This window comes from Myxine glutinosa, chromosome 8 (assembly GCF_964187855.1).
Source record: "Myxine glutinosa chromosome 8, kmMyxGlut1.1, whole genome shotgun sequence".
NCBI classification, from domain to species: domain Eukaryota; kingdom Metazoa; phylum Chordata; class Myxini; order Myxiniformes; family Myxinidae; genus Myxine; species Myxine glutinosa.
In genome coordinates, this window is record NC_136268.1 from 93,085,058 (window position 1) to 93,112,060 (window position 27,003).

Genomic DNA, 27,003 nt, shown 5'->3' on the forward strand with positions numbered 1-27,003 from the left:
ACAATTTTTTTTTCTTTATTGATATCAGTCCTAGTACAACCATGGAGTTATAAAAGCAAATACGAACAGACGGGTCCAAAATAATTCTAGATCACACAAGAGATGAAGCATCAGAAAATGAAGGTTAAGTGTTTCATGCCATAGGTTTTGAAGAAGACAAGAAGCACGAGCGCCCAGAAGGCAAGAATGAAGCCATCAGGTGGGTGCCATTCATTCTGCTTGCCCTGGAACAAAAAGTGTGCAATACATTTATAGCAATGGAAAACCTTTCATAATTAATTGTTTTAATTACAGTGAATGAAAAAGAATAATCACAAAGTTATGAATTGAGAGATCAGCTCACCTTCTGCACCATCTGAGCAACAGGCAGCTGGTCAGCAAAGTCATTACTCAAAGTCACATCTTCATTGACGCCATCTTTTTTTCTGTTCCAAGTGCGCGCGCACACACACACACACACACACACACACACACACACACACACACACACACACACACACACACACACACACACACACACACACACACACACACACACACACACACACACACACGTTCGTTCCAAGCAAACACAGTGACAAAGGCCTTAAAATAATATGTACATATATCCATTCATTAGCTTTGGCCACATTAAGAATAAGATTTCCTAAAGTAGCATATAAATTTGATCCAAAATCAACTAGATGGTTTTACTTACAATGTATATGCATTGCTGAATCAGCTTTATGAAAGACATCTCGTCCAAAACCTCCGCTACAAATCACAAAATAATGAACTCCAGTGGACAAAGGCAGCTTTGCATCATGGCTGAGGCTGAGGGACTAACTTGTTTTCATAGCTGTTATTACGGTACCAACCCTAGGACTGGCAGGATAGCTTCGACTTCAGAGGTATGTTCTATTTGTTCTATTTGTCGGCATAAGTTGGTGGAGGTTAAAGATCCCATGGTGTCCTTCACGACGAGGAGACGAGCTATCGCCGGCACCCTGAAAAAATTACAAATTCCTGCTCTAACCTATAGGGGGCACCGCATCAGAGACATTGCCGTGCCACTGCAGGAACCGATGCAAACTCGCAGCCACGTGTTGCATGGCTGCGACTTTAGGTGAGAGCATATGAACGTACGAACGAGTACCAATTCTGAAACGTTTGCCGATTTCCCGAAACATGGACACTGTGCTGTTGTAACCGAAAACATTTGCCAAAATAAACAAACAATACATTAAAATGGTAAATAAAACAGAAAACAGCTTGTTAAACGTCATAATATTGTGGATTATGGCTTATTTGTACAACCCTCAAACACAAGGAAGAGCACAACTCTCTCACATGTGGTCAAGAAACCATTATTAAATTGTAATAATAATGCTATTGGTTTAAATAATAAAAACAAGCGTTACGCCTAGGTCCCCCGTCGGTGAAGTGATGCGAGTTGACAAAGTGGAAGATGCAAGGTAGCCATCTTGGATTTTGACGTGGCGACCCAATTTTCAATAGCGTTCTTCCTTATGCGTAGATACACCCACACACCAGATTAGAAGTTGGTACTTCGCTTATTTTTCAAGATATTTCGCTCAAAAGGTTCAGACGTACATGGCCGCGGCCATCTTGGATTTTGACGTGGCGACCCAATTTTCAATAGCGTTCTTGCTTATGCCTAGATACACCCACACACCAGATTAGAAGTTGGTATTTCGCTTATTTTTCAAGATAATCCGCTCACAAGATTCAGACATACATGGCGGCAGCCATTTTGGATTTTGACGTGGGTTGCACCCACACACCAAATTAGAATTCGGTCCTTCGCTTATGCACGCACGCACGGACGGACGCACGCACGCACAGACGGACGGGAAAACCATAGTCCCCCTTTCACTCCGCGGTCCGACTGGGGACAAAAATGAACAATGGCCATTAGATGCACTCATTGAGAAGATCACGAAGAAGAGAATTCAAAAGTGTGGCACAAAATGCACACAAAAATACTATGGGCATACGATTCAAACAGAATCTATGGTATTTTTTATGTTAAGTTGAGCAATGCAACATGAGACAGATTTTCAAATAATCCGCAGCAGTACACAAGTCTGCGGACAAAGCGAAAGAAAAAAAACAACTCCAAATGGCAGCATTCCAATGAAGTAACCACACCTGGTACAAAACCATACCATCGATTAAATAGTTCATCATACCCAGGCACTGCAGTCAGCAGGTCGTTCAATGAAGGAACAGAGACAACACGCGTCACAAGCTCCACCTTCCGCACACTTCCAAAGAACTCGGTAATGAGCACGGTGCTGGGATCACGCGAGAAGAGGTCTGTACGGTGGCCAGGAGTGGATATGCAGTCTCGTTTGGGACATACACGAAACTGCAACAGACAAGATAGTATGGCCGACAAAAGCCCATCAGCCCTTCTTCATTAAAAAAACAAAAGTGATAAACAACCAATCATGGAAGTGCACACCACTGGCAGCAAAACTCAAACGAACATGGAAAGTCAGTGCCAGGAAGAGATGAGAAAAACGACACTAAATTAGAAACGTACAGCTGGGGGTATTCAGCATTAGATTATTCATTGATGTGAAGGGTGAGCGCAAAATGAGGAAAGGCAAACGTATAGCACAGCATGTACAATTGAAGCACAGGTGCATGTTACCAGAGTTAGTTTGCCCTGGCTGGGTTAACCCCAAAAAAGATCAGAGCTTCTACTTGCGTCCGACGGTGCTGAGTAAACTTCAAGAAACGCACTATCGATTGCATCCATTATTATACGAGGGCATGTTGAAAGATAATGCCTCCTCTTTTTCTCCAAAACAGGTAAAGATATTCAAATGAAACAAAGCGCAGTCCGCACATTAATTATTCCCACTACTAGGTATGACGTTTCGTCATTCTGACACCAGATGTCTCAGTGCTATGTTAGTCAAGATGGCAGAGGACAGCACAATGTCTGTGCTGTGAAGTACTGGAGATGAGAGTTGGGATGATTGACTCGAGGTGACAGTTGCGATGACTGACTGGAGGTGAGAGTTGGGATGACTGACTGGAGGTGAGAGTTGGGATGACTGACTGGAGGTGAGAGTTGGGATGACTGACTGGAGGTGAGAGTTGGGATGACTGACTGGAGGTGAGAGTTGGGATGACTGACTGGAGGTGAGAGTTGGGATGACTGACTGGAGGTGAGAGTTGGGATGACTGACTCGAAGTGAGAGTTGGGATGACTGACTGGAGGTGAGAGTTGGGATGACCGACTGGAGGTGAGAGCTGGGATGACCGACTGGAGGTGAGAGTTGGGATGACCGACTGGAGGTGAGAGTTGGGATGACCGACTGGAGGTGAGAGTTGGGATGACTGACTGGAGGTGAGAGTTGGGATGACTGACTGGAGGTGAGAGTAGTGTGCACCATTACGATCCTGAGAGTAAGATACATTCAATGGAGTACTGCCACAAAGGATCATCAGCCTTAACTTGGCTACGACATTTTCCCAAACAGATCTCTTCCCCCAAAAGTAAGCAACACCTTCCTGGAGAACATTTTTTCTTCCGAGGATAATGTCAAGGCCGCTGTGAAGTGCTTGTCAAGTCATCAGGATGCACAGACAGTTCTATCGTGACGGCATCACAAAACTACTTGAACATTGGCAGAAATGTATGGACAGCAGTGGTGATTACGCTGAGAAATAAATCTGCACCCATAGTAGAATAAAGATTAATGTTCGTACATGTCTTTGTTTCATTCGAATATCTTTACCTATTTTGGAGAAAAATAAATAAGAGGCGTTATTTTCCAACACGCCCTCGTACCTGTCCACCGATGAAGAACATGTAAGTCCATGGGCCTATCACTTTGCCATCACAAACAGGACAGTGGTCTCTCTGTCTTCTACCACCTCCTTTCTGGTCTTGCACCCTCTGCCATTACCATACTTTGTCTTCCCCATTCTCTTCCCCCAACCCCCCGACCCCCAGGTTTATGCAGGGAACACACGGTCCACCATCAACCCCCTTCTTGTGAAGCTCCCAAAAATCCAGAATCACTGCTCACCTCCACTCATTCGTTCCTCTCCCCCTACCCCTGTGTAACCAACTTCCACATTCACTTCAATGTCATTTTCCACTCCCAGGCTTCAAGAGAGCTGTAACTGTCATCAACATCTCAGATCATCCCCAATGTTCATTTCTACCCTGTCGGCCAAAAAAGGTGCCACATGAAGAATCATCCCCAGGAGTTTGAGTGACTGAACTTCCTCAAGAGGATTGTTAAGGAAGTAGCTAGGAGGGTTTTTGATGTTGAAGGTTCCAGTCACGGTGTGGGGGAAGCTTTGAGAGGGTGGGGTGTGGGGAGGCTTTAAGGGGATGGGTGAGGAGTGATGCAGAAAGAGGGGATGTGAAGCTTTAAGGATGTGCGTGAGGGGGGGTGGGGGAGGATGGAGAAAGAGGGGGCATGAAGTGGAGGAATGCTAAAGAGGGGGACATAGAAAGAGTGGGGTTTGAAGGATGCAGGCTTGTAGAAGAAGGGTGGAAGGGTACCGACACCGTTAACGGATGCGATTGTGATTTGATTGTCATGAACAGACAAACTCTGCAAACTGGACTTCTCAAGATTCCCAAATTGGACATATGGAGATAAAGATAATGTGATGGTGGAAATAATTTATGTTGAAGACAAAGAGAAAGGTAGGTGGTATTGTAGGTATGGGCGGAGGGTTGATGCATCAAGCGCTTAGCTGACAGACAGTTTTGGGAAATCATCTGTGAGGAAGAATAGAAATTGATAGTGGTGAACAATAATATGTGGCGTACTCCTGATAGACGAATAAGGAAAGTGAAGCATTTCCAAATGTTTTAAAATGATTTTAAAGGAATAAAGAAGCGTTTACATTCAATAAAGATTCCGTTTGGATATATTGACAAAAAAGAAGAACCTAGAACGGCACTCTATAGAGAGCATACCTCCGCCTGGTTGGCCATATCACTCGATGGTGAAGAATCACTTTAAAAATTCGACTAACTGGATCCGGTTCTGGATCCTCACCAAAATTGAATCGATTCTTGTCACACACCCAACCGGTCCACCAAGTTTCGTCCAAATCCATCCACAACGTTTTGAGATATCCTGCTATGTATCGTTTGTGGCCCTATCACCCCAATGGTGAAGAATCACTTGAAAAATTCGAGTAGCCGGATCCTTCACCAAAATCTAATCATTTCGTCCTCGTCACATACGCTACATCTCTGCCAAATTTCGTCCGAATCCGTCCACAACCTTTTGAGATATTTTGTTCACAAACGGACAGACAGACAGGGGGTGAAAAGAACCTCCATCCACCTCTGGTGGCGGAGGTAATAAAGAATGCAAATTGTATATCAAGTAGTGTTTGAATGGTGTTGTTGTTGTGACATTCAATTCATTTTCTTAAATACAACATGAATATTGTGCCGTATAGTGCCTGTTCAGCCATACCAGCTCATCCATCGTGTTCTGACTAGCCGGGTGAATTTTCTCGAGGAACTCGAGGAGGTAGTAGGTGAAACGGTCGATGACGTACACACCAATACTGGGATCGACATGATGCTGAGCAGAAGAGCAAGCAATAAGTGATAAAAACCTCATTGCTGCACTCCAACAAAAGCAATTATAAGGGAATATAAGAAACTATAGAAGAAGGATAAGACAATTCTCCCCAATGAAACAGTGTCGCATGCCACCCCCAACTTGACAGCTCTATTCACATCACATGACGAGTAAAAAAAAAAATGGTTCCATGGTAAAGAAAACTCACTCTGTATTCTGCCCCTAGAGGAATTTACTGGTGCTCAGCGAGTCCACACTATTTGCAACTAGCAGAGTGCTCACCAATCATGTGTTCACCAACCTACAAAACTTGATCTGGTACAATACAGTTTCAAACTACAAGGGAACTCGGAGGAGCACATACTTCCGCCAGGATGAACAGTTTATGGTTTCATTCCCACTGATAGGCCAGATCTGGATTCGGACTTGAACCAAAATCAAATTGGCTTGTTCTCGTCACCTAACTAACTCGTCCACCAAGTTTTGTCATAACTCATCCACAACCTTTTAACTATGTTTATATATCGCTTTTCACCCAATTTCGCTTAATTAAATAATTCTCATATCCGAATCCATATTCAGATCTTCACCAAGATCAAATAGATTCGGTCTTGTCACACACCCAATCTATCCACCAAGTTTCGTCTGAATCCGTCCACAACTCTTTGAGATATCCGGCTAAATATCATTTTTGGCCCTATTTCGCAACGGTGAAGAACCACTTTTTAAAATTCAGTGATCCAAGTTCATTTGGCAAGTGAGCAGCGATCCAAGTTCACAAGGCACGGTACAAAATGTGCCTGGTCAGTTTCATGTTCTATCAATCAATTTATTTATACACCAAAATATGCCATCAAGATCACCCTCAATTCTCCTCCAGGCATATGTCAGTCAGGCGTGCCCACAGGTACTATCACAGCAGAGATTTCCACTTAATTCTGGCAGCTGATGTTGCGCAATTTTGGATGGAAAGATGTTCTGGCGCCATCTCATTCTTGCTACGTCACTTTGTCATCTAAATTTAATGATAATGGTATGTAAGCGATGCTGAACGACGGGTCAAGACAAAATAATGGCAGCATGTTTGTATCAACAACAACAACAACATGCATTTTAACGCCATTTTCCCTGCTGGAGCGGGGGTTAGCCTTGCGGTCCCCATGACAATCTTCTCCATTTTGCCCTATTTTCTGCCTCTCTCCTTGTTAACCCCCTTGCCCGCATTTCTTCTTCCACCATCTTTAGCCAAGTCTTTCTCGGTCTTCCCCGTCCTCTACTTCCTTCTACATTAATTTCCATCACTCTTCTCAACCAGTCACTTTCATCCTTCCTCAACACATGACCAAACCATCTCAACCTGTTCCTCTTCACAGCATCAATCACAGGCTCTATTCCCATCATCTTTCACAATTCATCATTTGTCTTTCTCTCTCTCAACGATACTCCGCACATCCACCGAACCATTTGCATTTCCACCCTTTCCAGCCTTCGTTGCTGCTCTACGTTCATTAGCCATGTCTCGCTCCCATAAATCATAACACTTCTCACACATGCAGCATACACCTTTCCCTTCAGCTTCAACGACACTCCCCTCCTCATCAGCATGCCACTCAGTTCCCGAAACTTCTTCCATGCACATCTCACTCGAGCAACCATTGTCGAGTCTGATCCACCTTCTCCATTCAGCATGTCTCCGAGGTAGCAAAATGTTTTCACACCTTCCAGCTTCACGCCGTCTCCAAGATCCAACTCAACATTTCCTCCATCTGCAGCTCCCTCTGTGCACACCTTACATTTGAATGTAGCTGCCACACTGGTTAATGACCCTCTCAGACCACTACATTTTTGATGAACCCACTCAGCGCACATTGTACATTGAATGGAGTTCACTCCGACACCCTTCCTGCACACAGCACATGGACACTTCCCAGTTCTTTCCACCTCACCACATGCTTTACCACTTGCCATCACCTTCGTCTTTCCGATATTCACCTTCAGACCTTTTGTCTCCATACATTCCTTCCACTTGTTCATCTTTTCCTTCAGTCCATTCATACTTTCCACAATCAACACCAGATCATCGGTATACAACAACTCCCACGGTAAACCCTCCTTTACGTTCTGAGCCAGCACCTCCATCACAGCTACAAATAGTAGTGGACTTAGTACCGACCCCTGATGCACTCCCACCTTCACCTCAAACTCACCACTGTTCCCGTCCTTCGTCCTTACAGCTGTGCGCGCTCTTTTGTACATTGCCATCACGACTCTGATCAACCATTCCTCCACTCCTAACTTCCTCAATTCCCATGTCAATACTTCGCGTGGAACCCTATCGAATGCTTTCTCCAGATCAACAAACCCAAGAAACAACTTCTTCCTCTTCTCCATGTACTTCTCCTGCAACTGCCTCACAATAAAGAGCGCGTCTGTCGTTCCTCTTCCTGGCATAAATCCAAACTGCATTTCGTCGATCTTCACCTTCTTCCTTATCCGCCTCTCCAACACGCTTTCCAATACCCTCATTCCATGCTCCAATAACTTTATCGCTCGGTACGAGCCACACTCCAGAGGGTCACCTTTCCCCTTGTATAGAGGGACGAGGGTACTCGGTTCCAAATCCACTGGAATGCGGCCTTCTTTCACCACCAGATTACAGATCTGTGTCATTCTCTTCACACCCCAACTTCCTGCTGCCTTCAACATATCGCCCACAACTCCCGTCGGCCCTCCCGCTTTTCTACTCTTCATTGCTTTTATCGCTTCCTCAACTTCCTTTTCAGTTATCTTCTCTGCCGGTCCTAAAACTGGGTTACTCTCTATGTTGCCATCCCATTCATTCTCTGTATTCAACAGCATTTCCATGTATCTTTTCCATCTTCCTTTAATTCCATCTGGGTCCACAACGATTTGTCCCACTTCATCCTTCAAGCAACTCACCCCCATCACATCACACCTCTCTTTCGTTATCTGCCTTGCAATCCTGAATACCGCTCTCTGACCCTCTTCCGAATCCAAGCGTTCTCCGAACATTTTCCTACATGCGTCCTGCGCCTTTGCTACCCCTTTCTTTGCAGCCTTCTTGGCTGCCTTATAACTTTCATGCTCTGCTTTTTCTGCTCCCGTACCCTTCGCCTTCTGCCACTCCTTGAACTTCTTCCTCTTCTCGTCAATCCTCTTTCCAACTTCATCATCCCACCACCATGTTTCCGAGTGCCTCTGTGGTCCTTTTGATCATCCACATACCTCACCAACGGCTCCCAACAGACTATCTTTCATTGACATCCAACCACTTTCAAGCTCAACCACATCATCCTCTACCCTACTCAGCCTCTCTTTTAATGCCTCCCTTACTGTCACCTCTTTCAACCTCCACACCTTCATTCTCGGTTGGTACTTCACCCACCGAGCTCTCCTCGCACCTTTCACCCTGATGTCACAGACAACCAAGTGGTGCTGTGAAACAGCCCGCAAATGTTTGTATCAATAAAATTAATCTGGTCACGCATCCCCAGTAACTCGGTCTTTGAGATGCATTTTGCTTTCAAAAGGCACCATTCAACATGGTGGCAACAAAAATATCAAAGACAACACCAACTCACCGAGAGAGAATCCTCGCCAACATGGCTGCTAGCAAAAGCCACAATATTTGGTGAGTAGAACTTTTGATACATGGAGACAGCCTGACAGGTGTCTATGATGAAAGCAATCTCATGATATCTAGGAGAACATAGATGAAGGAACAATGTGTACAGTTATGTGCTTCTTCACACAAATATCGAACTTTTCACTTCAGTTACAAAATAACAATCATTATTACTCACCGTTTCTTTTGCCACATTTGCTCAAAAGCATCTGCTAGCTCGATATTAGTTATCTCCTCAGAGTCTTGAAACTTAAGAAACCCATCACCACCATGGCCTGCAAGCAGAATTTGGAGCAGGTACATAAAAAAAAATTCCCATATATATGTGCACAAAAGGTGGAGTTATCACATAATACGAGGAAAGGTACCCGTGAACCCTTCCCTAGTGATGGGGAAAACAAGAAAAAGTACCCGTCCCCCCAGTGACAGGAAAAGTTGAAGTTAATCTATGATTTTAAATTATTTCATGGACTTTCGAAAGCTTGTGTTGCGCTCTTGGTTTCACTCAGAGCCAAAAGCTCTGAGCTACTTCTACCGCCCACTGCAAAATGGTGGTGCAACATCGGGTGGCGGAGGTTGTTGTTGTTGTTGTTTGGTATGCAGTCTGTGGTGGCTGGTTGAATCATTTCTCGGGAAGCGGGTTTGTGCTGCTGATGCAATGCCCCAATTCCTGTAGAGCTGGTACACAATTTGCCGACCTCGGGAGGATGACAGGCTGAGTCAACCCCCCTAGCGTTAATTCAACGATCGACCGAGATTCGAACTCAGGATCCTAGGATCCTAAACCAGCACCCTAACCATTAAACCAACACCAGGCTCTGGGCGGGAGGTGGTACACAATTTGGCAGCTTAAGGTTACATTTGTCTAAAAAGAGGGCAAAATATCCTGCTTGCAAAATAAAATTTAGCATCAACATTATTTATGCCTGTTCTTCCATCATTTCAAAAGGGAACGGTGAGGTTTTCAAACGCAGCGTGGCCCTTCCCTCCCCACTCTCTCTATATGTCCATGCTCTATTCTTTTGAGCGGACATTCTAACTCTTAATGAATTACGTCCCCGAAAACACCGATTTTAACTCTGAGTGCTGTTGGCCACGATTGTTGGCAACATGCGATGCATCGTCTATTTTTGTTGTTCAAAAATGACCTCCAATGTCTGAATGAATGAATGATCGTTTTAAGGCCATTTTTCCCCACTAGAGCAGGGGTTAGCCTTGTGGGCCCCATGACAATCATGGTTCCCTGTTTGAGACAATGTTTTTATGGCCGGATGTCCTTCCTGACGCCAACCCTTAGTCGCCTTTTACGATGCGCAGGGATACGGTGTACCTATTCTAAATCTGGGTACACACCGTGATCATTCATCCCAGCAAGCTGGTACTCAATTTGCCGACCTTGGAAGGATGACAGGCTGAGTCAACCCCCCCTGGCATTAATTCAGCGATCAACAGGGATTCAAACTCAGGATTGACCTCCAATGACTGAATGCAGTAAAAGGATTGCAAATAAAGTAGCCAGCTGCATTCAATGTATTGGTCAACAGGTGGTTAAAAGTAGAGGAAGCATCATTGTCCTATCGTGTAAATAAGTCTCTTGACGATTTCAGAAATTAGGCATCATTCTTAGTCGTCTCTCATTAAGCCAAATTTTCAAGTTCAACATACCATTCCTCTGAACAAACATTAATCTTAACTGGGATCTCGACAACGTTAAATATTAATACCAATTTCCTTTCAATGAGAAGGTATACCAGATGTGGCTTCACACATCATACAATGTACGATCACTGCAATACTCTACAATTGGCGGTCCAGGATTGACCTTTGTTGTACACAAAACCTCCATATTTGTCATTTTCCTCTTCTATTAGTGTTGATTGTGTTTCTTTTTAAATAGACCATCCCACACCTGTCATGTAGATAAGAATGTTGCTTCTCTCATCGGAGAGAAGGCGCTTCGATCTTGGAGTGTTGGGAGGAACACGTCCCATCAAAAGGCGTACAAAGTTTTCTACTGTAACCTGCATTTAAAAACAAGCCGAAAGACTTTGAAGCCATCAAATCAATATCCTGTCAATGCTTAGTTTATTGAGTTTTTAACATTTTGAGGCATGAGGTTCCTGTGCAAACCTGTTCAAAAATATTCCCCTTAAATTAAACATCAATAGATCTTTACGATGTCTTTGAAGGCAAATTCATAGCAAACAGACAAATAAAATTCCAAGTTGCAAAAATATCTGCTCCACCCCAGTGAAGGCAGTCAAAAATGAAATCAATAAAACAGGTAATACAAACCTCATATCCACGGTAATCCACCTCGACGTCATCTCCGTAGACATTGATTTGTTCATGGGCATTGTTGAAGACTGTAGCTGGACGTGGGTTTCGTGCATTACAAGCCATATCATCGGCGAGCATCATGATGATATGGCTTTAAACAAGTATAAAAAGATGGGAAAATGCAGGGGGTTGGAAAACAAGAAAAAAAATGTTACAACAAAACACATGTGACAAACCTAATTGCAAAATCAAATCTTTTCATAGGTTTAGAAACGCATCAGTGACAGTACATAAATAAAACATTTTGTTGGTAATATTTGTACAGTCGATTTTAAAAGTACCGTACGCTAAAAAAGTGTCTAAAATTTCACAGTAAGCGCGTTTTACCTTCTACCACATTCTCATTGTTCAAAGGGGGTTAAAAAGAGTGGGTAGATGAGAGACGGCAAACCTGTCCGGGATACCAAGACGTTTGACGCTGCGATACACTGACAGCACGTTGGCCACATGGCGGTAGTTAAACCAGAAGCGAGATGCGCACACCTGAATAAGACAATGTTGGCAAATGGAATCACCACATTCACAAGAGGAATCCAAAGTATATTTAACTTTCTGAAATGAGGGGTTTGGGTGCGCAGGGGGAATTGGAGCTCCACTGCCAAAACGTTGGAAAATTTTGAAGTGCTTACCAGTACTGCCCAGTTGTTTGTGTGGCCATCGTCTGCTTTCTGCTCAGCTTTGTCCTGCAAGACAATATAAAAATAACTATATATATATATAACAAGTTCCAAATTACAAAAGCATGTTTGGCTTCCTTTAGTTATTGTAAATCATTAATTAATTAAACAGATGTTTGGTACTACAAAACTTTAATATACAAGAAAACAAACACGACATAATAACAATAACAACGAAGCTTTTCGTGCTGTACTCTTCAGGGCGATTCACAGCAAAAGACTGGAAGATATGAGAACTAGTGCATTTTTAAGCATGTCTAAGTAACAGCGACACCGATTGGTTCTTCAGTCATGACGTCATTGGCATTCTGAACACCCAATGGTCCACCCAGTCACCACTATCCCCGATTCAGATTGGTTGGAGCTGAGTCGTTAAAGATGATTTGCATCATTACATTGGAGGGAGGGAGGATGGGGTTCCGCCAAAGCTGGGGATTCCACATTTGCAGACATACCATGGACAGCGGTCAGGGAAATACGTTTAATCTTTCTGTGTTGAAAGAGAACGAGAGAATGTACAAATTCCTTTTGACGACACAATATATGGGTCCGTGTAATGGATAAAGGTTGCTTCTAACATACGTAGATGTAACGTACTCCGATCTCGGCTCAATATGTTAAACATATCCGCATTGTACTGTTGTGCACAACCGGGGTTGGCAGCCAAGTGCCGTGCAATGGCAGCAGAAGAAGAAGAAATGGCCGACGGTCCTTGAACGTTCTTGCATGCTTGTACCGGTTGAGTCCTCACTCCCAAGTTCTTTGCTCGAATTGCCAGGGGGACATGCTGTTTGATACGATCAGCCAACCTTTGGGTTGTACGGCCCACGTACCGAGCTTCACATCGGCATTTAAACTTATAGATAACGTTGTTGATTTGTGAGGTGGGCAGAACATCCTTGTTGACTGACCTGAGCGGACGGCGAGAGGTGAAGATTACTCGAGGTTCCACAGCCAGGTAGGTGTTTGATACCGCATGTTTGATTTCTTCTTCAAACCTTCGTGATGATTGTCCTTTCCATGGCATCCCAATATATTGCGGACATTTGTCAGGACCGATCTCGGGTTCCTTTGTTGTGTTTACAAATGTGTGTACATATCTCCTAATTATGTCACCGAGTACATTCACGATTTTGTGCATTTCAGCAGGAAGATTACAAGGTGAGCAAATCCTCAGAGCTCTGCTCAAAAATAGGAGAGACATCCTTGTGAACAGAGCACGCTACAAGTATAAATGCAATATCTCTCATATCTTCCGGTCTTTTGTTGTGAATCGCCTTGAGGAGTACAGCACCAAAAGCTTCGGTTATTGTTATTATGTCGTGTTTGTTTTCTCGTATATTAACATTCATTCATTCATAAATCGGAAATAATTATACGCTCAGGGACTTGTTCTATACTATGGTCATGAGTATTCAAAAGGTCTTGGCATGATGGTCACCTGCTTTGCATTGAAAAAAAAAAAAAAAAATCAGTTCCTTTGTCTTGTTGATATCAAGAACCAAATAATGATGTCACACCAGTCTACAAACTTGTGAAGGAAGTTCACGTATTCATGGTTATCATTGAGCCCACTAATTACTGTATCATCAGCATATTTCATAACTAGCCGAAACCCGTGGAACATCCACGGAAGGGAGGATGTGGTGTATGTATAGAGTGTACCATTATGGATGGCATAGGGGATTTGCTTGTCTGAGTAAGAGTTAGGAAGAAAGATGAGAATGAAGAGTGCGTATATGAACAACGATCACCGGCACAAATGCATGCCCTGGATTGTCCACTCAGTGGACGGCTTGCTTTCGCCTTCGCCTGTCCAATCAGCGGACTTCGCCTTCGCCCAGCAGACGCCAATACGATGGCGTCGTAAGATGGCGTCGTATCGGCAGTTAATCGGATGCTTTTGGGCCCCAACGTCGGCTAATTCAGATTTTTCGAGTATGGCTGTACGTGATCAACAAAGAGCGCGGTTCGTAGATCGTATGTGGTGCAGTGGGCATCGGGTCACTGGGTGCAGCGCAAAAGGGATAACAAAGTCGAGTCCTTACGCTATTATTATATAGATACTACATTTCGGACCTGAACTGCAACAGTCACCTGTATACGAGGAAAACCAAATAGGGGAGACAACACAACATTGTGGTGCCCCTAGACTCAAAAGTCTGACACGTGACACTTTAGCGGTTGCCGAAGACGATAAGAAGAGGCCATTTCGTTGGGTACAAGAGGTAGTTTATTGTACAGAAATCTCCAGCAACTGCTCACGAACGGAAGTCGTAACGGCTTATATAAAACAAGCACCTTCTTCGGAGGGCGTGGCTCCAACAGCCGCGCGTGCGTCACGATGACACAACCAAACGCCCGTGTGCGTGGGTTAGAACAAACCCATCGTAATGGTAACCGTCACATGCGGATAAGTGAATAAGGTAACCGCGACATGTGCATAAGGTAACCACTACATGCGCCCCCCCAGAAGGCACGCCACGGGCGTGTACGTAGTTCGTGGGTGGAACCGAGCCGGGCCGCGGGTGCTGAGCAGCGGTAGCAGTTGGAGTTGCAGCAGTAGGAAATGCGGGAGCGGCGAGCAGCGGTGCGCGCGAAGACAACGAGGCTCCAGTGCGCGCGAAGGTAACAACGCAGCCGTGCATGCGCAAGAGATGAGCAGCATCAGCCTCGGGATCCGCCGTAGGAGCAGTAGTAGGAGTGGCGAGCAGCAGTACTCGGCCTGTGTGCGCGGAGGCGACGAAGTAGCAGTACTCGGCCTGTGTGCGCGGAGGCGACGAAGCAGCAGTACTCGGCCTGTGTGCGCGGAGGCGACGAAGTAGCAGTACTCGGCCTGTGTGCGCGAAGGCGACGAAGTAGCAGTACTCGGCCTGTGTGCGCGAAGGCGACGAAGTAGCAGTACTCGGCCTGTGTGCGCGAAGGCGACGGGCAGCGGTACTCGGCCTGTGTGCGCGAAGGCGACGGGCAGCGGTGCTCGGCCTGTGTGCGCGGAGGCGACGAAGTAGCAGTACTCGGCTTGTGTGCGCGGAGGCGACGAGCAGCGGTGCTCGGCCTGTGTGCGCGGAGGCGACGAAGTAGCAGTACTCGGCCTGTGTGCGCGAAGGCGACGGGCAGCAGTACTCGGCCTGTGTGCGCGGAGGCGATGAGCAGCGGTGCTCGGCCTGTGTGAGCGAAGGCGACGAAGTAGCAGTACTCGGCCTGTGTGTGCGAAGGCGACAGGCAGCAGTACTCGGCCTGTGTGCGCGGAGGCGACGAGCAGCAGTACTCGGCCTGTGTGCGCGAAGGCGACGAAGTAGCAGAACTCGGCCTGTGTGCGCGGAGGCGACGAGCAGCAGTACTCGGCCTGTGTGCGCGGAGGCGACGAGCAGCAGTACTCGGCCTGTGTGCGCGAAGGCGACGAAGTAGCCGTGCCCGGCCTGTGTGCGCGGAGGCGACGAAGTAGCAGTACTCGGCCTGTGTGCGCGAAGGCGACGAAGTAGCCGTGCCCGGCCTGTGTGCGCGAAGGCGACGAAGTAGCCGTGCCCGGCCTGTGTGCGCGAAGGCGACGAAGTAGCCGTGCCCGGCCTGTGTGCGTGGGTTAGAACAAACCCATCGTAATGGTAACCGTCACATGCGGATAAGTGAATAAGGTAACCGTGACATGTGCATAAGGTAACCACTACAACACCATGTTATTATACTTCACTCATTGTGGTCTATCCTGTAAGAAAACTGTGAATTAATCTTGAAATTCGAGACGTGTAACATCTAATTTCAGTAATCTGTCAATTAATAGTGTGGTATGATGGTATTGAAGGTACGAGAGAAGTCAATAAATAATGATCTTACAAAGGACTTAGGAGTTCTAAATGATGGTACAATCGGAAGATAAACAAGCATGGCATCCTCGACACCTCGATTTCTCTGATATGCTAAATGACGTTGGTCAAACAAGCCGATTTGAGTGCACAAACATTTCAGCAATATCCCTTCAAAACACTTCATTACATTAGAGGTCAAGGCTTGAATTCTGAAGCGTCCGCTCACCAGAGCATTGCGACCACGCACAGAGAATTGCGCTGCAACGGCGGCGCCGATGGACACGAGCACAATGGATGAGAACGGCAGACGCATCTCCCGTGTCGAAACGACGTTATTTTCTGCTTCTTTTTCTTTTTTCTCTCTCGTCTAATTCGTCGCTCTAGTAAGGTTTTGAAGCTGAGGTAGACATCACAGGAGTTAATATGTTATAAAACATGAATACAATTCAACTTATCTAAACCAACGGACGAGCAGCATGCCATGATATCAATACAGGAAGTACGAGGGGCAGCAACACTTCCTGGATTTGCTGTTGTTGTTATTGTTTGTGGGACGGACCTCTTTCATCGGATCGATTGTTATTTGAATCTCTCAGCAATGCATGCAAAGTACGTATCATGAAACGTTTGTCACGAACCTCGTGTGGTAAAGAAACAGGCAACGAACCACAAGAACCGCTTATTAAAAAGACACATTTTTACATTTACTAGCAGAGTACCCGCCTTACGGGCAATCTTGTTTTAAGCATGCAACACGTTCTCCTGACGCAAATCTTTATTTGGGCGGTGTATAGGCAACTGACCGGTCGTTGAATTGCATACCATGTATGTGCCGTGCAGCGATAACCCTCACCCTAACCCTCCCTCCCCCCCTTCCCAAAAAATATCCGAGTTACGTGCACGAAGCAAAAATATGTCCACTGCCGCTCGGATGTGGCAATGCAGCGTGTGATGGTGTCCATTCCAACACAAAAACCTGCTTTTCGCTGGATGGAGGAATGTCGACTGCTATGTCTGTTTTTAGTAGCAGGATATCGTCTCGGGAGATGAACATCGTCGCCGTGAAGTATTCATCGCGAGATCTGGGGACTTACTTTTTGCACCCAGCTTACCTCATGGTAAGACTTTGTTTACATCGACGTTCAACAACATTGGCCCTTTAGAATTTATTTTTTCTTCTTTTATTAAAAAATGCTTGGTTGATTTGTTATTCGAAATGTTCTTGTAACTACATAAGGGCGTTTATATCTCGGTGAAGCAAAAGATTTAGTGTTAGTGTGATGTCAGTGTAATATTGTAATTGAAATTACTAGGGCATGCCCGTACGTGGGTGCAATGCCCGTACGTGGGTACGTGGGTACGTGGGTGCGAGTACGGTGACAATCCCCCCCCCCTCTCTATTTACATGAAATGGTTTGGTTCATGAAATGTTTTGGTCCATTCGCAACGCCAAAGCGAACGGCGAACGGCTTGCGAGTACAGTGACAATCCCCCCCCTCTATTTACATGAAATGGTTTGGTCCATTCGCAACGACCACAGAACCCCCCCCCCCCCCCTCTATTTACATGAAATGGTTTGGTCCATTCGCAACGCCAAAGCGAACGGCGAACGGCTAAATCGCCATAGCTCGGTAACTACTTGTCCGATTAATTTCAAACCTTGAAAAGGCACATCCTCGGGTCCCCAGCAATATACCTGGCAAGTTTCAAGTATATCGGACCCGTGGTTGTCGAGAAACAGCGGTCACAGACATACAAACATACACACAGAGATTACTGGAATTATAGATAGATGATTGTAATGAGGGGCCACCAACATGTGCAGTAAGTAATGCAATGTAATGTAATAGTTGTGTAAGTAAACTCACTAAAGTTTAACACTACACTACACTACACTACTACTGTGATATTATGGTCCTTGATATTGATAAAGACGACGATGAAAGTAGTGATCGTTGCAACACGCATGTGAAACAAATCGTGTGCTCCTTTTGCAGACTGGAGAAGATGTGTCCGTCTGGGACGAAGACGACCTTCGCAGACACGTGCGTTTAGTCCTGCATCATTATGCAAGTGCTGGCATCAAATGGATTATTGCTGGATGGAGCAAACCTTCCAAAAAAAGTGAACAGACGGTCGCGGTGTCCAGACTTTTCCATTTGTCCCTGGTCAAGCCGACGCGCCGATAATGCTTCCCCCAAAAAAGGCCTTGCCAAATCCTGCAGTTAGCGCAATCGATGACACAGAGGACCCTTGTCAAAGTCAAGAAGACATCGGGGAATCAATCCAAGTTGTGCCACCTGCTCTTGTTGGACGAGGTGACAACGTAATTTTGGAGGCATCCCAATCACCTTGATTTTCCCCCCCCCCCCCAAGGCCAACCACGACAACGAGGTACGTGCACACCCATGACCCATGCATGCCTGACAACAGAGCAACCCATTTTTTGCTGTGAATGTGAATAAACACACAATGTAATGTGACCTGACGTGTCGTGTCGCACACAACACAACACAACCCCTTTTTCAAGAAAGAAAGAGCAGCTTGGTAAATTTTGTTTTTGTTCATTTAACTTGAATTACACGATCGTCACTACAAGTAAGTGTAGTTTAGTTTTCAGGATTTCATGGTTTTTGTATTCCAGGATTTGTCAAACACAACAACGTCATACGTCATACGTCATATGTCATACAAAACTTTTGTATACTTCACTGATTTTCTGCTACTACAAACATTTTTTTTGCAGACTTTGCAAATGCATGGGCAACATGTGAAGTTGAGGTTGCCGTCCAAGTGCGTCGAGTGGAGCAAGCGTGTGGATCATTGAAGACATTTCTGGTTTTTCTTTCCCATTGAAAAGAATGTCAATTGAAAGACATTTGCTTTATTGCAATTTCGCAATTTTTTCCTTAATAAATATACACATTTTGTTACATATACCTTTCCATGCACACGTACATGGTGTTCGTTTGTTTTTCCCTGTATACATGCATACGTACATGGTGTTTGTTTGTTGTTGTTTTTTTTGTTTAATAAACAAGTTTTGTCCATTTGGAGTTTGCTTGTCTATGGCCGTTGACATAGATATGTATATTTTAAACATTGCTTTAATCACAATAATATTATTTTGTGCCACCACAATAATATTAATTTGCACAATCATAATAATTAGCGATCTATGTTGTGCCACCTGCTGTTGTTGGATTTTTTTTTTTTTTTTTTTTTTTTTTTTTGTATACAATATCGAGGCTCGTGAAAGAGCGAACATTAATCACACAGAAAGACAAACCGACACATAAAACATATAACATAGGGAGCGGTAGACAAGATGGGGAGAGAGGGGGAAGGACACAAACACAACATTTGAGAGCAGGGACCGAGAGACATGGAGACATCGAGAGATCTGAGAGAGGGCGAGGGCTTTGGGGGGGGGGGGCGCGTGGGAAGGGGGCAGTGGGAGAGGTATAAAACATATGGACACTGCCAGGACTTCCAGGAAAGAAGTTGGAATTTCAAACAAGGTGGATCTGGGGTGAATTAGCGGGGGTAGAAAAGATCAAGGTTTTGGATGGGGGAAGATAAGAGATGGTGGTGAACAGCTGTTTTAAAGACCTGGAGGGAGGAGTGGGATTGAAGGGAGTGAGGGAGTTTGTTCCAGAGGCGGGAGAAAAGAGGAATGAAAGAGTGAAGGTGAGCGGAGAGCCGAGATTTCGGCAGTTTAACCATCAGAGGGTTGCTGGCAGATCTTGTGCGACCTGTAGGAATATTTGGGGGACAGAGCACAGAGAGAGCTGGGGGTGCAAGGCCGGAGAGGAGTCGGTAGAAGACAGAAAGACCACCTACCTGCCTGCGGTGAGTGAGTGAAAGGCCCTCAGAGATAGCTTCATCGCGGGAGATTCCAATAATTCTGAAAGCTTTGGTTTCAACAGCGTGAAGCCGAGCTAGGTGTGAGGCAGGAGCACCGGCCCATAGGGGAGAACAGTATTCCATTGAGCTGCGGATGAAAGCCTTATATGTGGTGAGGAGCTCAGGTGTGCCGAGGAAGGACTTCGCACGACGGAGGATGCCCAGTCGGCGACTGGCTTTGGAGGCCAGCTTGGAAATGTGGTTTTCCCAAGAAAGATCATGGCAGATAGTGAGACCCAAAATCTTGAGCGACAGAACTTCTTGGAGAGGATTGTTGAGAAAGTAGATGGGAGGGTTGTCCAGTCGATCTTTTCGGAGAGACATAGTAAGAGTGTGAGATTTGTCAGGATTGAAAGACATGTTCCACTTGTTTGACCAGTCTGTGATTTTGTCCAGGTCTTCAGAGAGTGAGGAGGCAGCAGACTGCCGATCTGAGGGAAGAGGAATGGAGCGGCAGAGAGTGGAGTCATCAGCAAAGAGATAGAGAGGATTTTCGAGAGAGTCAGAGAGATCATTGATGAAGACCAGAAAAAGCACGGGGCCCAGAACACTGCCTTGGGGAACTCCAGCCTGAACAGGAAGAGGAGATGAGAGAAACCCATTCAGGGCCACACGTTGACGACGACTAGAGAGGAAGTCCGCCAGCCATGCGTGGAGATTTCCATGGATACCAAAGGAGGAGAGTTTGGTGAGCAGAGCGGGGTGCCAGACCGTGTCGAAGGCACGTGATATGTCGAGGGAGACAGCTCTAATTTCCTGTTTGGCATTGAGGACCTCCATCCATTGTTGAGACAGCAGAAGCAGCATGTCCAGAGTAGAGTGACCTGGTCTGAAACCAAATTGATGATCAGAGATCAAGCCATTGGAGAAGAGGAAAGATTTCATATCAGAAGCAATGATGGATTCCATGACTTTGCTGATAATTGGGAGAAGGCTGATTGGTCTGTAGTTGCTAGGATCTGTTTTTGCACCTTTTTTGTGCAAAGCGGTGATGTTGGCTGATTTCCAAGCAGATGGCAGTTGACCTTGAGCAAAAGAGAGGGTGAAGAGAACAGAGAGAGGGTGAGATAGAGCAGCAGAGCAGGATTTTAGGACCCGTGGGCTGATGCCGTCGGGTCCAGTTGCAGAATCAGAGTCGAGGGTTGACAGAAACTTTTCCACCTTGTCAGGAGGAAAGGACACGGAGTCCAGGAGCAGCAGGGTACGACTGGGTATAGTGGGTACAGAGAGGGATGGGTTTGGGACACAAGATTTAGAGGCAAACACAGAGTTGAGGCATTCAGCTTTTTCACGTGTGGAGTCAGCTGTGTAGCCGTTTGAGGTAAGGGAGGGGATGGAGGGGGAACAAACACCAGAAACGGATTTGACCAGACGCCACCAGGATTTGGAAGAGGGAGACAGATAAGAGAGTTCGGTCTTGAGAACGGAGAGATATTGTTTCCTGGCTCTCCTGAGGGTGGACACACACTTGTTTCGGGCTTTGTGAAAGGAAATGAGATTTCCTTCCGTTGGATTTGCTTTCCAGGAGACAAAGGCAAGTTGTTTCTGGGCAACAGCCTCACCACAAGATTCCGTGTACCATGGACGGGAGGAAGGGTATGACAACTGAAGACGAGATGGGATAAATCTGTGCATGAGAGAGAGCAATTTACTTTGGAAGAATTCCCAGGATGAGTTGATGTCAGAGGTGGTAGAGATGGGAGACCAGTCCAGATGATTGATGGCTGCTTGAAGACCGTGCCAGTTGGCCTGAGTGAAATGCCAGACTCGTCAACGCTGAGCAGGCTCCCTGAGGATGGTCAGAGAGATGTCCACTTTAACAAGGACATGATCAGATGATCCGATCGGAGCAGAAGAAGAGCAGCAGACATTTTCAGGGAAGTTAGTCATAACCAAGTCCAGAAGAGAAGATGTTCCGTTGACTGAGATCCGGGTCGGGAAATTGACAGATTGTGTCAGTCCCAGTGAGTCGCAGAAGTCCTTTGCTGAGGAGCCATGGCTGGTGAGAGAGGTACCCACACCCAGCCAACTGGCATGATGACAGTTGAAATCACCACATATGAGGAAGAGAGAGTTGGGATGAGTAGATAGAAGTTGGTCCATATCATCAGACAGCGAGATGTAGATGGAGTCATCACTGTTTGGTGGACGGTACAACACACATATGAACAAGAGGTGGGAGCGAAGGGGAAGCCGTAGCCAGAGGTATTCCTGGGGGTGAGGTGGAGAGAGTGCAGTGCAGGGCGAGTGAGGAAGAGAGTTTTTGATAAAGATAGCAACCCCGCCTCCAGGACGAGGCTCAGGTCTATCATACCGGAGGAGGGAGTAGCCCGGGAGAGATACTATGGAATCAGAGACATCATAAAGGAGGAAAGTTTCTGTTAAGCAGATCACGTCTGGTTTGACAGAAGCAACCTGTATGGAGAGATCAGTTAAGTTTGAACGAAGGCCCCGGATGTTTGAGGTCCATACCGTTAATGAAGAGGAAGGGGGAGCATCAGATACAGAACAGGGGGGAGGAGGGGTAGGGTAAGATGTGGAAGAGGTGGAAGAGGTAGGGAGAGCTGTTGAAGGTGTGTCAGAGATTTCAGAATAGCTCGGAGAAAGGGAAGGATGGGGCGGACAAAAGGTTTGATGGTGATTGGGTGAGCCACAATGAGGTGTTATTTGAGGAGGGGGAAGAGCGAGGCAGAAGGTTGGGGGAGATGGAGGTGAGAGTTTGAAGGGGGAAGAAGCGGGGAGGACGCTTTGAGGAGGGGGAGTGAGCGGGGGGAAATTGAGAAGCAATGAGGGTGGGGAGATTTGAAGGGGAGGGGTGAGGGGGGAGTTTGGGAGGGAAGGGACAAGGGGAGGGATTTGAAAGGGATGGGATATGGGGGAGATTTGGAGGGGAGGGGTGAGGCAGGAGTCTAGGAGGGGAGGAGCGAGGAGGCGTCTTGGCGGGGAGGGGTGAGGGAGTAGTTTAGGAGGGAGGGGGCAAGGGGGGAGATTTGAAAGGGATGGGTGATGGGGAAGATTTGGAGGGGAGGGGTGATGGGGAAGATTTGGAGGGGAGGGGTTATGGGGAAGATTTGGAGGGGAGGGGTGAGATTGGATTTTTGAAAGTGTACGATTTATGGGAAACGAACATTTATTGCAAAATGAGTTTCTTGTGACCTTCGAGTTAAAAATACGTTTAAGGACGCTGGATGGAGGATGGAGTGCAGGAGAGTTTAGGGAATGTAGAACAAAGGCACTATAGGAGATGGATATTTTTTTGGGGATGAATTGATTTGGTGAGCAAGTCGAAAGCAGCCTTTTAAAGAAGAAGAAGAAAAAGGTGTTATAAAATATGACGGAATACATAACTTGAGGGGAAAGTGTAAACATTGAAGGTTAATGAGTGAAAACTATCTGGGGAAATGGGGGAGAAACACGTGGTCGAAGAACGAACGAACGAATAAGAATGAATAAACGAATGAGAACAGAGAAGGAAATGTTTTTTTTTTTTTTTTTTTTTTTTTTTTTTTTGAGTTGAGATTTACACAAGGAAGTAGGTAGGCTATGGGTGAAAAGCCTGGGAATACAGAGAACGAAAGTTATTGGATCACAAACGACGGACCACTGAGAGAAAAACAAAGCCTCAAGGTTGTACAGTGCACACTGTACAAGGCCTTGCTCGCGACACGGCAAACAGACGATCAATTTATGAAAGATAAACACCGAGAAACAACCAAAGTTGCACACAATAACTTCACACACCGAAAGATAAATACAGTTTCGACAAAATACAATTGTGAACAGACTTAACTTCGAAAAACGTGGAGACCGTGTGGAGCTTCGAAAATCCCTGCCGCCGTCTCCAAGATCTCGCGAGATCTCCAACCAACGATGAGGTGACAACGTCATTTTCGAGGCATCCCAAACACATTGATTTTTTTTTTTTTCCCCCCAAGGCCAACCACGACAACGAGGTACATGCACATCCATGACCCATGCATGCCTGACAACAGAGCAACCCATTTTTTGCTGTGAATGTGAATAAACACACAATGTAATGTGACCTGACGTGTCGTGTCGCACACAACACAACACAACACAACCCCTTTTTCAAGAAAGAAAGAGTCGCTTGGTAAATTTTGTTTTTGTTCATTTAACTTGAATTACACGATCGTCACTACAAGTAAGTGTAGTTTAGTTTTCAGGATTTCATGGTTTTTGTATTCCAGGATTTGTCAAACACAACAACGTCATACGTCATACGTCATATGTCATACTGTGGCGGACACAAAAGCCCACTGGCGTGGTGACATCATTCCACGCACCGAGTGGGCGGTGGCCACACCCGAGGGGTAGGCGTGGCCTCATGATATACCCCGGGCGACCAGCCCGGAGGAGTTGAGTGTTACAGTGTAGTCTTACAATAAAGACGTTTATATGTTACCGCTTGTCCGCTTCCTCCTTGCTCACAAGCAGCGCGCGTAACGCCGCGCTTTACTGGTGACCCTCGACGTTGGATCTGCCGGAGCGATCCTTCCACACGCGACGCCATCGCCATGGCCGCCTTCGTCAAACTTCCGGAATTTTGGGAGGCTCAGGCCGAAGTCTGGTTCGTCCAGGCCGAAGCCCAATTTCAGCTTCGGCACCTCACCGGCGATGACACGCGCTACTGCCACGTCGTCGCCTCCCTCGGGCCCGGCACGGCCGCTCGAGTTGTGTCCGTCCTTCGCCACCCACCGGACGGCCACAAGTACGAGGCACTCAAGCGGCTACTCCTAGCCACGTTCAGCCTCACGGACGACGCACGGGCCGACCGCCTCCTGGATCTCCCCGAGCTCGGTGAGACGCGCCCGTCGGTCCGAATGGACCATATGCTGTCACTGTTGGGCGACGAAGCCCCCGGTTCGCTATTCCGGGCGCTTTTCCGTCGCCAACTTCCAGCGCAGGTTCGCCTCGCGTTGGCCGGGACCGGGCTAACGGAACCCCGAGCATTGGCGGCCGAGGCGGACAAGTACTTCGCCGCTTCGGACACGCGGGCGAGCGTTGGCGTGGCCGTCACGGCCTTCGACGCTGATGTTCCACAGCATCATCTTCTACAGCACGCTGATGTTCCACAGCATCATCTTCTACAGCACGCTGATGTTCCACAGCATCATCTTCTACAGCACGCTGATGTTCCACAGCATCATCTTCTACAGCACGCTGTGGTTCAGCAGCATGCTGATACGCACCTCATGAACGCCGCCACGCCCCGCCCACCGCCGCGGCGAAAACCGCCACCGCGGGGAAACCCGTCGACTCCACCGGCCTGGCGGAGCCAGCCGCACTCCTCCAGCTCCACCACCTGGTGCTGGTTCCACGCCAAGTTCGGCCACGAAGCTCGGCGGTGTCATCCGCCGTGCTCCTTCAACGGGTCGGGAAACGCCCGGGCCGGCGCTCAATTGTGGCGATGAGCGCCGGCCGTTCGAGCAGCCTGCTGTTCATAACGGACACCTTCTCCGGGCGCCGTTACCTGTGCGACACGGGAGCACAGGTGAGTGTCATTCCCGCCGGCACGTCAGACAAGCACGCCGCGGGTGGGGGCCCCGCGCTGCTTGCCGCGAACGGGACGCCCATCCGTACGTACGGAAAACGCTGCCTCTCTCTGCGGTTTGGAGGGCAGGTTTTCCGATGGACGTTCGTCACCGCCGACGTGCCCATGGCACTGCTTGGCGCGGACTTCCTGTGCGCTAATGGGCTCCTGGTCGACGTCAAGCGCAGACGGCTTGTCCAGGCCGAGACGTTCAGCTCGCTCGCATGTGCGTTGCCCAGCTCAACGAGCGGCTTGCCAAGCGGCTTGCCGAACGATTCGGTTCCGGCCACGTTGGTCTGTACGCTTCCGGCAGCGGACGCATTCACCCGCCTCCTCGCCGGCTTCCCGGCCCTCACGCGGCCCACCTTCTCGGCGGGGGCCGTCAAGCACGGGGTGGCCCATCACATCCCCACCGTCGGGCCACCGGTCTACGCCCGGGCACGCCGCCTCGAGCCGACAAAGCTGGCGGTGGCAAAAGCGGAGTTCGCTACCCTGGAGCGACTCGGCATCGTTCGGCGCTCAGAGAGCGCTTGGGCGTCGCCGCTGCACATCGTGCCGAAGCCCGGCGGGGGATGGCGACCGTGCGGGGACTATCGCCGTCTCAATGACGCCACGACTCCCGACCGCTACCCCGTCCCCCACATTCAGGACTTTTCCGCCCGTTTGGCGGGCAGGTCCTTCTTCTCGAAGGTGGACCTCATACGCGGCTACCATCAGGTCCCCGTCAGGCCGGAGGACGTCCCGAAGACGGCGGTCATCACTCCATTCGGACTCTTCGAGTTCCTGCGCATGCCCTTCGGTCTGAAGAATGCGGCTCAGGCGTTCCAGCGACTGATGGACAGCGTCCTGCGCGACTTGGATTTTGTCTACGTCTACCTGGACGATATCCTCGTCGCCAGCGCGTCCCGCGAAGAGCACCTACGCCACCTCCGCACGCTCTTCGAACGCCTGGGCCAGCATGGCCTGATTGTGAACCCCGCAAAGTGCCGGTTCGGCGCCGCCACAATCGATTTTCTGGGGCACCGTGTCACCAGGCACGGCGCCGTCCCCCTGCCGGCCAAGGTGGAGGCGGTGAAGGGGTTTCCGCGCCCCCGCACGATCAGAGGGCTGCAGGAGTTCCTGGGCATGGTGAACTTTTACCATCGGTTCCTGCCCCGTATCGCCCAGCTCCTGCGCCCCCTGCACGAAGCTCTCCGAGGTAAGCCGGGCAAAGGCGACGTTACCTGGACCGAGCAGATGGACACGGCGTTCACGGGCGCGAAGCTCGCCTTGGCTAACGCCACCATGCTCGCGCACCCGGCGCCCGATGCACCGATCGCCCTCACCACCGATGCCTCGGACTACGCGGTGGGCGCGGTGCACGAGCAATGGGTGCGTGGAGCTTGGCAACCGCTGGCGTTCTTTAGCCGGCAGCTTCGCCCGCCCGAACGCCGTTACAGTACCTTCGACCGCGAGTTGCTCGGACTTCACTTGGCGGTCAGGCACTTCCGCCATCTGCTCG

At 47.7% G+C, this 27,003-nt stretch overlaps 1 protein-coding gene and 1 long non-coding RNA gene across 4 annotated transcripts; one reads left to right on the top strand and one right to left on the bottom strand.

Moving 5' to 3' along the window:
• Nucleotides 1-27,003, bottom strand: PIGK (phosphatidylinositol glycan anchor biosynthesis class K). 3 transcript variants are annotated; one of them, XM_078783540.1, is made up of 12 exons: nt 26,945-27,003; nt 16,272-16,442; nt 12,195-12,248; nt 11,957-12,048; nt 11,521-11,656; nt 11,135-11,246; nt 9,404-9,500; nt 9,182-9,299; nt 5,469-5,579; nt 2,193-2,371; nt 344-425; nt 1-224 (listed from the first exon to the last, which is right to left on the bottom strand). In XM_078783540.1, exons 2-12 carry the CDS (start codon nt 16,356-16,358, stop codon nt 111-113), a joined length of 1,182 nt encoding a protein of 393 aa, XP_078639666.1. In that variant the 5' UTR covers nt 16,359-16,442; nt 26,945-27,003; the 3' UTR covers nt 1-110. The 3 variants fall into 3 exon arrangements, with proteins under 3 accessions (XP_078639666.1, XP_078639664.1, XP_078639665.1); XM_078783538.1 differs by lacking the exon at nt 26,945-27,003 and adding an exon at nt 17,022-17,129; XM_078783539.1 differs by lacking the exon at nt 26,945-27,003 and adding an exon at nt 16,540-16,589.
• LOC144893303 (uncharacterized) lies at nt 16,869-19,248 on the top strand. The gene is made up of 3 exons (XR_013624350.1): nt 16,869-17,163; nt 18,043-18,439; nt 18,792-19,248. It is a non-coding gene; the product is annotated as an uncharacterized LOC144893303 (long non-coding RNA).